At 46.5% G+C, this 12,374-nt stretch overlaps 1 protein-coding gene across 1 annotated transcript in view; it reads left to right on the top strand.

Moving 5' to 3' along the window:
• The first annotated feature begins 10,204 nt into the window (after window positions 1-10,204).
• skia (v-ski avian sarcoma viral oncogene homolog a) overlaps window positions 10,205-12,374 on the top strand; it is a 113,223-nt gene continuing 111,053 nt past the window's right edge. The window contains exon 1 of the mRNA XM_012850213.3: window positions 10,205-11,573. Coding sequence (XP_012705667.1) covers window positions 10,668-11,573 — 906 coding nt within the window. The 5' untranslated portion in view covers window positions 10,205-10,667. The remainder of the gene's footprint in view (window positions 11,574-12,374) is intronic.

Raw genomic sequence — 12,374 nt, 5'->3', positions numbered from 1 at the left:
GTTTCCAGAGTTTCCTTTTTTCACCTCCGGAATATCGCCAAAATTAGAAACATTCTGTCCAGGAGTGATGCTGAAAAACTAGTCCATGCATTTGTTACTTCAAGGCTGGACTATTGTAATTCTTTACTATCAGGAAGTCCACAAAATGCAGTTCGAAGTCTTCAGCTGATTCAAAATGCTGCGGCAAGAGTTCTGATGAAAATCAACAAGAGGGATCATATGTCTCCAATTTTAGCTTCCCTTCATTGGCTTCCTGTTAAATCAAGAATAGAATTTAAAATTCTCCTTCTAACGTATAAAGCCCTTAATAATCAAGCTCCATCATATATCAGAGCTCTGATTACCCCGTATGTTCCTAACAGGGCACTTCGCTCTCAGACTGCAGGTCTGCTGGTGGTTCCTAGAGTCTCTAAAAGTAGAATGGGAGGCAGATCCTTTAGCTATCAGGCTCCTCTCCTGTGGAACCAACTCCCAGTTTTAGTCCGTGAGGCAGACACCCTATCTATTTTTAAGACTAATGTTAAAACTTTCCTTTTTGACAAAGCTTATAGTTAGAGTGGCTCATACCCTGAGCTATCTCTATAGTTGTGCTGTGATAGGCCTAGGCTGCTGGAGGACAGGCCTAGGCTGCTGGAGGACATCAGGGTCTAATTTTCTCACTCTACTGATTTCTACTGTTCTTCAGTCTACTGTTCTCCAGTATTGCATTGTATTACATTGAAATGACTGTCGTCATTTCAGCTTTTAACTTTTTGCTCTCTCTCTTTTTCTTCATAGTAGGTACACCTGGTCTGGCGTTCTGTTAACTGTGACATCATCCAGAGAAGACGGCTCACCCGCTACTACCATCTAATGTAGAACAGATTACTAGATCAATGTGTGCTTCTGTGCTTTTTTGTTTCTCTTGTTGTGTCTCTGTTCTGTCTTCTGTAACCCCAGTCGGTCGAGGCAGATGACCGTTCATACTGAGCCCGGTTCTGCCGGAGGTTTTTCCTTCCCGTTAATGGGTGGTTTTTCTTCCCACTGTCGCTTCATGCTTGCTCAGTATGAGGGATTGCAGCAAAGCCATGTACAATGCAGATGACTCTTCCTGTGGCTCTACGCTTCCCCAGGAGTGAATGCTGCTTGTCGGGACTTTGATGCAATCAACTGGTTTCCTTCTATAGGACATTTTTGACCAATCTGTATAATCTGACCCAATCTGTATAATATGATTGAATTTGACTTTGTAAAGTGCCTTGAGATGACATGTTTAATGATTTGGCGCTATATAAATAAAATTGAATTGAATTGAATTGAATATATATATATATATATATATATATATATATATATATATATATATATATATATATATATATATATATCAAATAGGCTAGCTTTTATCTCTTAAACTGAAGTAAACTTAAACCCAAAGACATTCTGTGAGGTATGATAAAAAATAGAAAGCATAAATATTTTGATTTGCAAATATTTTAGTTTTCCTCATAAAATCAATGGCTAGTCAGCACGTGGAGGCATTTTATGCTACTAAAAGCTGAGATATTGGTTGAAAAAAAAGACTTAACCAGATTTATTTTTTTCTTTAAATAATATTAATTGTTATTATCATTATGCACCCGCATATGTTTCCTTGCTTTGCTCTTTATAGCCAATTATGTTGTATATGTGTTTCAAAGGAGCTATTAGAAAACATTTAAGCTCTGCTTTCAACTCATGGCCCACATCTCACGATGCAGTTGCAGCTAGATTTGGACAGGGGGCACTGAAGGAGCAGAAACCACTAGAATTCTCCAGGAGTTAAACTTGCCCTCCACACATGGACCCAACCCCCAGCCGTTGTGGTTTAAATTACACATCAGGATTTTATTTTACTATTGCTTTATGTTTGGCTTTTCATTAACACACAATTGATAAGTTAGAATGTGAACAGTTTTTCTTTTTCAATAGCTTAATCTGAAACATGATTAAATACTCAACAGCATACATATTGCTAAACCTTTACACATTTAGAAAGATAGGAATTCCTCTTAGAAAAGTCAAATAAAGTCTCAATCAAAACCGCACTAAGCACTGATCAGTCATTTCTGTTGGCATTTTCTTGTATTTAAAACACTAGCAAACACACAAGGCTGCACAGTTGGTAGCACTGTTGCCTTGCAGCAAGAAGGTCTTGGGTTCAAATCCCAGTCTGGGGTCTTTCTGGATGGAGTATATATATACAGGTCCTCCAGGTACTGGTCGCCTGGGTGAGGGTGTATGATGTTGCGAGACCCGAAACACCCAATGACCCCAGGATACATCACTGATGATGTGTCCCAGTGCATCCATGAGGTGTATCTTGTATAGTTCTTGTTTGTAGTATTTTGTTTATTAACGTTTATTAATCTATTTCCTTTTTTATTTGCATCAGCATTTATAATGTCTTGTTTTAGAGCTAATTAGTGAGGAAACAATGAATTAAGATAACAATAGGACAGAACCTGTGCATTTAAATCAGTTATTCAATAAACAAATGTCCTTTCATAAAAGGTGCCCCTTAATAAAATGTTATTTTTATATTTTTTTGTATTTATTTTCCATAACAATGACAGTCATATCCAGTGAACAGATTTCCATATGGAGAGCGAACACTGAGAGAAGGAGCCAAGGTTAATGGTGTGTTCAAAGCAACCACGGCAAAAAAGGTTATCACTTGCTGATTTATGTTGGCTTCATCAGGGCATGATCTACAGTTCTCACTGGAGCGGTTCGCAGAGTGTGAAGTGGCCGGGATGAGAATCAGTTCCTCCAAATCTGAGACCATGATCTTGAGCCGGAAAAGGGTAGAGTGCATTCTCCGGATTGGGGAGGATGTGCTGCCCCTAGTGGAGGAGTTCAAGTATCTTGGGGTCTTGTTCACGAATGAGGGGAAGCTGGAGCGGGACATTGACAGGCGGATTGGTACTGTGTCTGCTGTGAAGCGGGCGCTGTACAGATCTATTGTGGTGAAGAGAGAGCTGAGGCAAAAGGTGAAGCTCTCGATTTACCGGTCGATCTACGTTCCTACCCTCATCTATGGTCACGAGTTTTGGGTTGTGACCGAAAGTACGAGATCCTGGATACAAGCAGCCGAAATGAGTTTTCTCCATAGTGTGTCTGGGCTCTCCCTTAGAGATAGGGTGAGGAGCTCAGTCATCCAGGGAGGACTCAGAGTAGAGCTGCTGATCCTCCACGTCGAGAAGAGCCAGTTGAGGTGGCCCGGGCATCTGGTTAGGATGCCTCCTGGACGCCTCCCTGGTGAGGTGTTCCAGGCACGTCCCACCGGGAGGAGACCCAGAGGAAGACCCAGGACACGCTGGAGAGACTATGTCTCTCGGCTGGCCAGGGAACGCCTTGGGATTCCCCCGGAGGAGCTGGCCCAGGTGGCTGGGGAGAGGGACGTCTGGGCCTCCCTACTGAAGCTACTACCCCCGCGGATGGATGGATGGATGGATGGATGGATGGATGGATGGATGGATGGATGGATGGATGGATGGATGGATGGATGGATGGATGGATGGATGGATTTAGCTACTGTGTGTAAAAAATGTATAGGCTCAAACAAAGGTTTGTGAAATTCATAGATTAACTCTAAAAGATTTCTCGGTTAACAACTTTAAAACTGTGTTGAACTCAACCAATGAGATTTCAGTAGCAAAGTTCACCATATGTTGGGCTGGACCTGTTTTAAAGGTCTATAGCCACATTATATGTATATATGTCTATATCAGTGTTGTAGTCAAGTCACTATGTCTCGAGTCCGAGTCCAGGTTCGAGTCTCCAGTGTTCAAGTCCGAGTCAAGTCCAAGTCATTAAAAAAAAAATCCGAGTCGAGTCCGAGTCAAGTCCACTACTCATCCGAGTCAAGTCCGAGTCGAGTCACTATTGATCCAAGTTTGTTGTAGGAACATGCTGTGACGTGTGATGTATTACATGAAGCAGTAACATTCCATTGCACTAATAATGGCGTTACCGCTAGCGAGCTATTTTTAGAACGTGATGTCATATCACATACAGGTAGTGCAAATATGCGTTTTCCTCCACTCTTTCGCTGTAGTTACCCTTGGTTTTACTCGGTAAAACGACTGCTTTTTCCAAGTCTAAGACGTCTCCTAACCATGGTTTTTAAACATTGTTGTTATGGAACGTGCAACAGCGACTCGAGGTACGCTGATAGCCCGCATATGAAGGATGTTAAAGCTGCAAGCGGCATCGATCCGCTCCGGCCTGTTGGCCCCCGCCGCGGCTCCGGCCGGCCAGCGGGGTTCGCGCACCGCCGGCCGCCCGCCACCGCAGATGCTGTCACGCATTTTCCTCGCCCGTCCACCGGGCGATTCCCACAAACGCGTTCGGCAGTGTTCCCTCATGACTCACAAAAAATCTGGTGCAGGCGGGCCGGACAATTTATATCAATTCCTGAACGGTGACCACAAACAGAAAAAAACGGCGGATGACGCCATGAACGCCGAGCAGGAGAAAAACATTGACTTACCGTTCTATCAACTCGGCCCGTTTTCCAGTCTTTCTAAGACCTCGACACTCAAGCCATCGTTTGAGCTGAACGTTGGTATGTTGTTCCACAGTTCTACCAGTAAAATGGACGCCTGGACATCCTCTTGTGAAAGTTTAACAGCGGAAAAGTCGGTCATATCGTTGTATCTGTTGCATGTGTAATGGCTGGTTGCTATGTGCGCTCTCAAACTGTTTGCCCTACTTAGTGGCAAGGGGCGTTGCTCATGAGATGGTGACGTCACATGCGCGGTACACCATTTAGATATTAAAATCGTACACCAAATAATATTCTAATGACATATTAAAATTATAGCCTAATATAAAAAAAGCTGAGTCTTTTTCTCAATTTCCGAGTCAGAATGATCTGAATGTAGGAGTCCGAGTCCAAGTTCGAGTCATCAGTGCTCAAGTCCAAGTCAAGTCACGAGTCTCTAAATTTAGCTAATGACTCGGACACGAGTTCAAGTCTCGGACTCGAGTCCTACAACACTGGTCTATATAAACATATGTCTATGTTTGTTGTGTCTCTGCTCTGTCTTCTCTAACCCCCAGTCGGTCGAGGCAGATGACTGTTCATACTGAGCCTGGTTCTGCTGGAGGTTTTTCCTTCCCGTTAATGGGGTGTTTTTCTTTCCACTGTCGCTTCATGCTTGGTCAGTATGAGGGATTGCTGCAAAGCCATGGACAATGCAGATGACTCTCCCTGTAGCTCTACGCTTCTTCAGGAGGAGTGAATGCTGCTTGTCAAGACTTTGATACAATCAACTGGTTCCCTTATATAGGACATTTTTGACCAATCTGTATAATCTGATTGAATTTAACTTTGGAAAGTGCCTTGAGATGACATGTTTCATGAATTGGCGCTATATAAATAAAACTGAATTGAATTGATTACCAAAAATAACAAAATCCAGTTGATTGTGATAAAGTAAGGCGATATACTCCAAGCATCCATCCAGATACTTTTTTAATCGGCATTTTCGTTGCCTAAAAATAACCATCTCATGGGGCGTGATGAGCAGATATAAACAGACAAGGCGGCATCTACCGGCAGTACCGCAGAATTATCAGAAAACCATATGGCGACCAATAAATCAAAATGAAATAATGCCAGACCGAGTCTGACCCCTCTGAAATGCCTCGGCGAAAAGCAACAGCTCTGCGTGATAGAAGACCAGCTGTTAATAATTAAATAACCCCATCTACAGCAACTCTAAGAGCCTCATATCAAAATACAGAGAAATAAATTTCCCGTTCTTAAATGGAAACAGGGACAGCATCAATGTAACAACCAATCAATCAATTGATCTATTTATAATGTTGTTTGTACTTAAGACTGTAGAGGCTAAGAAGTGCATTGCTGTTACTATTATTACAGTATAAATTAGGACGTTTACTCACATCAATCAACTCTGCTGTCACATCTGAGCCTCGGCAGTTTTAGCTTCCGCTTCAGTGAACACCAACATTCATATCATATTCCCAGCACTATTCCAGACTTTTCCCTTTTGGAATCATATATGTTTGCATTTTTTTCACTGGATCTTGGACCTTTCTTCATTGTTTCCACAGTTTGCTGGGAATATGCTAATAGCCGTTAGCTGCTTACTGGTTTATCCCCTGCTGCACATGCGCATTGTTATACTTCCATTGTTATTAGAAATATACATATAGCCCAAATAATAACTAATATGCTAGCCGGACGTGATAATCTTTCACAAAAACTGTCAGGATGCAGCTTGTAGGCTGCATGCTGAGCCTCTCTCCCTCTCTCTCGTTCCTGCGCAGCCTGATCGGTTTCACCTGGCAGGCTGCAATTAACCCGCAACTGCTTCCACCTGGTTCCACCCTTATTTAAACGTACCTCTTTCTGCTCTCGTCGCCGGCCCGTAGTGTTCACTCCAGCTCAGTCTCGGTCGCTCTCCAGTTCTGCTACTCAGTTCCACGCTCTCCAGTTTCGCAAATCTGGTCCTCGCTCTCAAGTCCGGCAGCTCAGTTCCACGCTCTCCAGTTCTGCTACTCAGTTCCACGCTCTCCAGTTTCACAACTCTGGTCCTCGCTCTCAAGTCCGGCAGCTCAGTTCCACGCTCTCCAGTTTCACAACTCTGGTCCTCGCTCTCAAGTCCTGCAGCTCAGTTCCACGCTCTCCAGTTCTGCAACTCTGGTCCACGCTCTCAAGTCCTGCAACTCTGTTCCACGCTCTCAAGTCCTGCAACTCTGTTCCACGCTCTCAAGTCCTGCAACTCTGGTCCTCGCTCTCAAGTCCTGCAACTCTGTTCCACGCTCTCAAGTCCTGTAACTCTGTTCCACGCTCTCAAGTCCTGCACTCAGCTCCACGCTCAAGTTCTGCAACAGTTCCACACTCTCCGGTCCCGCAGCTGCTTCACGGTCTCAAGTCCTCCGCTCCAGAGTCTCCTCCCGGTCAGTCTCCCCGCGCTCCTCCTGTCAGCCAGCTTCCGCACCCTTCATCTTCGTCCATAAAGACTCTGGTTCTTCTCGTCATTTACCCTTCACTCTGTACAATAAAACTCACTTCAAGAACAAGCTCTGTGCGTGCGTGCTGTGTCCGGGTTCATCCAAAGACAAATCATGACAATTACGGGCCGGCCAAAGGATGAACCCGAGCACGCACAGAGCTAGGTGCGGAAGCTGGCAGGATCTGCTCCGCCTCAGTAATGTCTCCATGGGGGCCTTCGCCGCTGAGCTCTGCTGGAGGGATCGATCTCCGCGGAGCCCGCCTCCGAGGCAGCCCAGCGTCTCAGTTCCTGTCTGCGTGTTCAACTTCCTGTCCGCGTCTCAAGATCCCCGCTCTCGACTTCCTGTCCATGTCTCAAGTTCCCACCTTAGATCTTTAGTTTCCTAGTTTAGCTTTATTTTTCCAGATTTATTTTCCAGATTCTCGTTTTTTAGTTAGACATCCAGTTCTCTAGTTTCAGTTGTTGTTTTTGAGTTATTTTGGCCCCGAGGTTTTGAGTTACTTAACATTCTTTGGTTTTACAGTTTTTCCAGTGTTCCTTTAGAGTTCTTAGTTCGGTTTGTTGTTCTGCTTTCTGATAATTTATATAGGTTTAACCTTAGTTTGGTTTATCTAGGAATTTTGTGTTTCGGAATTATTTAGGAGTTTTTTTTCCATTCTCTTAAAAAGTATTTGAGTTTCTGTTTTGCTTTGGGTTTATTTTCAGTTTGGTTTAATTGTTCTAGGTTTCCCTTTAGGCTTTCGAATTTTGGTTCTGAATTTTAGTTTTCATCTTAGATTTCCTGTTTTTCTCGTGTTCTTATTTCTAGCTGTAGTTATCTAGTTTTTCATCAGTTTAGTTGAACCTGCCCTTGTTTTGCTTGGTTTTATAGTTTAGCTCTAGGTTTCGGTCCCCCTCCTAGTTTTCTGGTTTGTTTTGGTTTTCCTGTCTAGCCCCTGTAGTTCCTCTCGAGTCCTGTCTTAGTCTTGTAGCCTCCGTCTTAGTCTCGTAGCCTCCGTCTTAGTCTTGTAGCCTCCGTCTTAGTCTTGTAGCCTCCGTCTTAGTCTAGTAGTCCCTGTCTTAGTGTAGTAGTCCATTGTTTCCCTGGCCAAGTCCTCTTGTTTTGTCTTCCTCCGTGTTTAGGCGCTGCCAGAGCCCTCCGGCGCTTCTAGTCGCCGGCTGAGCCCTCTGGTGCGCCAGCCTGTCGCTGCCCAGCGCATGCTAGCCGCCGCCAGAGCCCTTCGGCGCTCCCATGTCGCCGGCTGAGCCTCTGGCGCGCTTGGCCAGTTGCTGCTCGGCGCATTCCCTGTTCCTTGGCGTGTTAGGACGCCCTCCGTTCGTGTTTCCTGGCGTGTTAGGACACCTTCTATTCGTGTTTCCTGGCGTGTTAGGACGCCCTCCGTTCGTGTTTCCTGGCGTGTTAGGACGCCCTCCGTTCGTGTTTCCTGGCTTGTTAGGATGCCCTCCATTCGTGTTTCCTGGCGTGTTAGGACACCCTCCGTTCTTGCTTCTCCTGGCGTTCCCATACGCCAGTTCTTTCCCCAGGCAGTTCCACGCTCTCCAGTTCTGCTACTCAGTTCCACGCTCTCCAGTTTCACAACTCTGGTCCTCGCTCTCAAGTCCTGCAGCTCAGTTCCACGCTCTCCAGTTCTGCAACTCTGTTCCACGCTCTCAAGTCCTGCAACTCTGTTCCACGCTCTCAAGTCCTGATACTCTGGTCCTCGCTCTCAAGTCCTGCAACTCTGGTCCTCGCTCTCAAGTCCTGCAACTCTGTTCCACGCTCTCAAGTCCTGCAACTCTGTTCCACGCTCTCAAGTCCTGCACTCAGCTCCACGCTCACAAGTTCTGCAACAGTTCCACGCTCTCCGGTCCCGCAGCTGCTTCACGGTCTCAAGTCCTCCGCTCCAGAGTCTCCTCCCGGTCAGTCTCCCCGCGCTCCTCCTGTCAGCCAGCTTCCGCACCCTTCATCTCCGTCCATAAAGACTCTGGTTCTTCTCGTCATTTACCCTTCACTCTGTACAATAAAACTCACTTCAAGAACAAGCTCTGTGCGTGCGTGCTGTGTCCAGGTTCATCCAAAGACAAATCATGACAAAAACTTTGTATGGAACCAGAGTGAGTTACTGAGGTATAAAGTTAAAAAAAATGCAAAATAACGTGGTTATGCACCTTTAAGTGATACTCTGAAGAAAAGCAGTAGACAGACATCAAACTACCATGTGAAATGTTGTAATAAAAATAAATAATACAAAACCTTGTTGAAATACATATCAGATCTCTGCTATGAAGTAGTGCTCTGCTATTTTCATTTGCATGCTCAACAAACACCACTGCAATGCTTTACAGCTTTATAATAATACTCTGCAGGAAACCTAAGATGAGAACAATTTAATCTGGATTTATTTATGTAGGCTACCCATCTCAGGGGCCCTGAATGCAAGTGAACAGGAAAGTTGAAGCTTGCATGGCTCAGAGAAAAAAACAACCAAAAGAGGATGGGTGTTTTCTTGTGAGACAGGAGGAAACAGGAGTTGAACATCTGGCTGTGGTTTATTTTATCTTCTGCTTTTATGCATTAAATCATCTGTACAGGTGATGAATAAACAAATAATGCGCTGGTGACTGTGTGAAACATCCATCCATTATCTACGGCCATCCATGCAGGCTGCTGCCTAACTTCAGATAGGTCCGCGGTGTTTTGTGATTGGTAGTTATATTCTTGGCTTGGTTCACGTTCAAAGTCTCCTCGTTTATTTAAAACAAAGTTTCACGCTTAAAAACGTTGCATTTGTTGTAAAAAAACACAGAAATCTATTTTAAATCTCTTATTTTACTTCGGATCTTGAATTTCTTTCCCCATATCTCTTGATAGCACCATCAGTCATCTAGCTTTCCTCCCTTCTTTCCTTGCTTCAATATCTGTTTAGCAGCCCGTACGGGCTTTCCGCGTGCGTGTTGGACGGTGCACGTTATGCGCGTGCGTGTGGTGTGTGTGTGTGTGTGTGTGTGTGTGTGTGTGTTGGGGGTGACGGCTAGTTCCTGGAAGAGCCCGGCCTGCCTGCAGAGTCACTCGCATTCCTGGCTGGGATTCAATAACTGAGCCAGACACACAAACACCGAGGAGGGGGGCGTGAGAGAGAGAGCTAGACAGCGCGAGGCAGAGACGCTAGCAGGGAGGGAGGGAGCGCGCGCGCGCGCGCGCGGACGGGCACGGCGGGCTGCTTCAGACTTCTCATCTCCATCCAGTCAGAGTGAACTGCGGGGGCAGACTGAGCGGATCTCTGTTGTCCTCGACAGCGGAAAGAAACCTAGAATAAGGATTTTTTTCTTGCCGAGCTTTTCATCGCCTCTGTTTCTTCTACTTTTGGTTTGGAAGTCGACGAACGGAACTTCCTGCCCCTGTGGTGTTTAAGACAGCCATCGCTGTTCTTTATTTTTGGAAATGGACAGTCGGCGACCTGCTACGGGAAGCGGCTGGCCGAGGTTCACTGAGCAGGAGTAGAACTGTGAAAACTCTGCTGGGTCTTTAGAAACTACAGACGCTGGATGTTTGATGAAGCTCTTCGCAGGTTTAGTCAGTTCTGGGACACCGTGGATTTACCAGGTTGGGAAACGGATTGATACGCGCGATTCCCGTTCAGAGAGAAGGATTTACGCTTCCAAAGTTGGAGGAAAAACATGGAGACTGTAAGTCGGCAGAGCTTCCAGCCTCATCCTGGACTGCAACAAACTCTGAAGCAGTTTCACCTCAGCGCAATAAACTCATTGGGCGGACCGGCGGCTTTCTCTGCGCGGTGGCAGCATGAGCTCCTCTTCAAGAAGGACGGGAAAGAGCCCGAGCCGGTCCTGCAGCATCTGCCGCCGCCCGTAATGCCGGGCCCGCTGTTCATCCCGTCCGACCGCTCCACGGAGAGGTGCGAGACGGTGCTGGAGGGCGAGACGATCTCGTGCTTCGTGGTCGGCGGGGAGAAGCGCCTGTGTCTACCGCAGATCCTCAACACGGTGCTGCGGGACTTCACCCTGCAGCAGATCAACTCTGTGTGCGACGAGCTGCACATCTACTGCTCCCGGTGCACGGCGGACCAGCTGGAGATCCTCAAAGTCATGGGGATCCTGCCCTTCTCCGCGCCGTCCTGCGGCCTCATCACCAAGACGGACGCCGAGCGGCTCTGCAACGCCCTGATCTACGGGGGCGCATACCCGCCGCGCTGCAAGAAGGAGCTCGGCACCGGCTCCCTGGAGCTGCAGCTCACCGACCGCAGCTTCAAGATCTACCACGAGTGCTTCGGCAAGTGCAAGGGCTTGTTCGTACCGGAGCTGTACAGCAGCCCCAACGCAGCGTGCATCCAGTGCATGGACTGCAGACTCTTGTACCCGACCCACAAGTTCGTGGTGCACAGCCACAAGGCGCAGGAGAACAGGACTTGCCACTGGGGCTTCGACTCGGCCAACTGGAGGGCGTACATCCTCCTGGGTCAGGATTACATGGGCAAAGAGGAGAAGGCACGCCTGGAGCAACTCCTGGACGAGATCAAAGAGAAATTTGACTTCGCCAACAAGTACAAGAGGAAAGCGTCATCCAGGGTGAGTTCTGTGGATGCTTGTTCCGTTCCTCTGCTTAGGCGCTGCTCCTGGAGACGCAGTCCTGCAGACCTGCCATCTGGGGATTGTTCTGCTTCATGGGCATGCTTTATCTCCTGGATTGCCACCCAGAGGAAGGAATCCTTGCAATGGTTTTAGGTCCTCGCTCTGGCTCTCACATGTCCAGTAGAAAAAGTTTCCTGTTCCTAAAGTTAAATTCTTTCCAATCTCTGTTTGCTAATGGCTATTAGGTCCCTCCCTCCTCCAGCTTCCCCCCACTTGGAGCAATCCCTCAGTATTTGGCAATCATTGCCATATTGCCGCTAATTGGGCCTCATCCAGTAGTGACAACAAAACTCCTCTGGTGGCAATAAAGTCATTATTTGGATCGTGAAAGTCATCTTAAAGCCCACTCTATTGGCCTGTACAGTAAATACAGCCTCATCTAGCAACAAATGGCCCAGTGGGGGAGCGTAAACATGGGAGGAGGGAAGGAGGGGGGGGGATTAAACATGGAATCAGATGTTCATCTGAATGGTTTGTCTCCTCCCAGGATTACACCATCAGCTTGAAAAAAAACTTTGAGATCCACTCATGTGGAGCTGATGATTATCTGCCTGCTATTAAGCAAAATTTTGAATTCTTTTCTACAGTTCTTTAGCTGAAATTGTGTCTTTTTTTCTGTGTGAAGGTGCTTATTTTATCTTCAGACTTTGTTTGGATGCTTTGGCTCTGCATGCCTAGGGTCAGGGTTAGCCACGGTGAGATGAAGTGTGAGATGTGACTGGTTGATATCCTGAGGAG

This window comes from Fundulus heteroclitus, chromosome 1 (assembly GCF_011125445.2).
Source record: "Fundulus heteroclitus isolate FHET01 chromosome 1, MU-UCD_Fhet_4.1, whole genome shotgun sequence".
Taxonomy (NCBI): domain Eukaryota; kingdom Metazoa; phylum Chordata; class Actinopteri; order Cyprinodontiformes; family Fundulidae; genus Fundulus; species Fundulus heteroclitus.
This window is presented reverse-complemented; position numbering and strand designations above follow the sequence as displayed.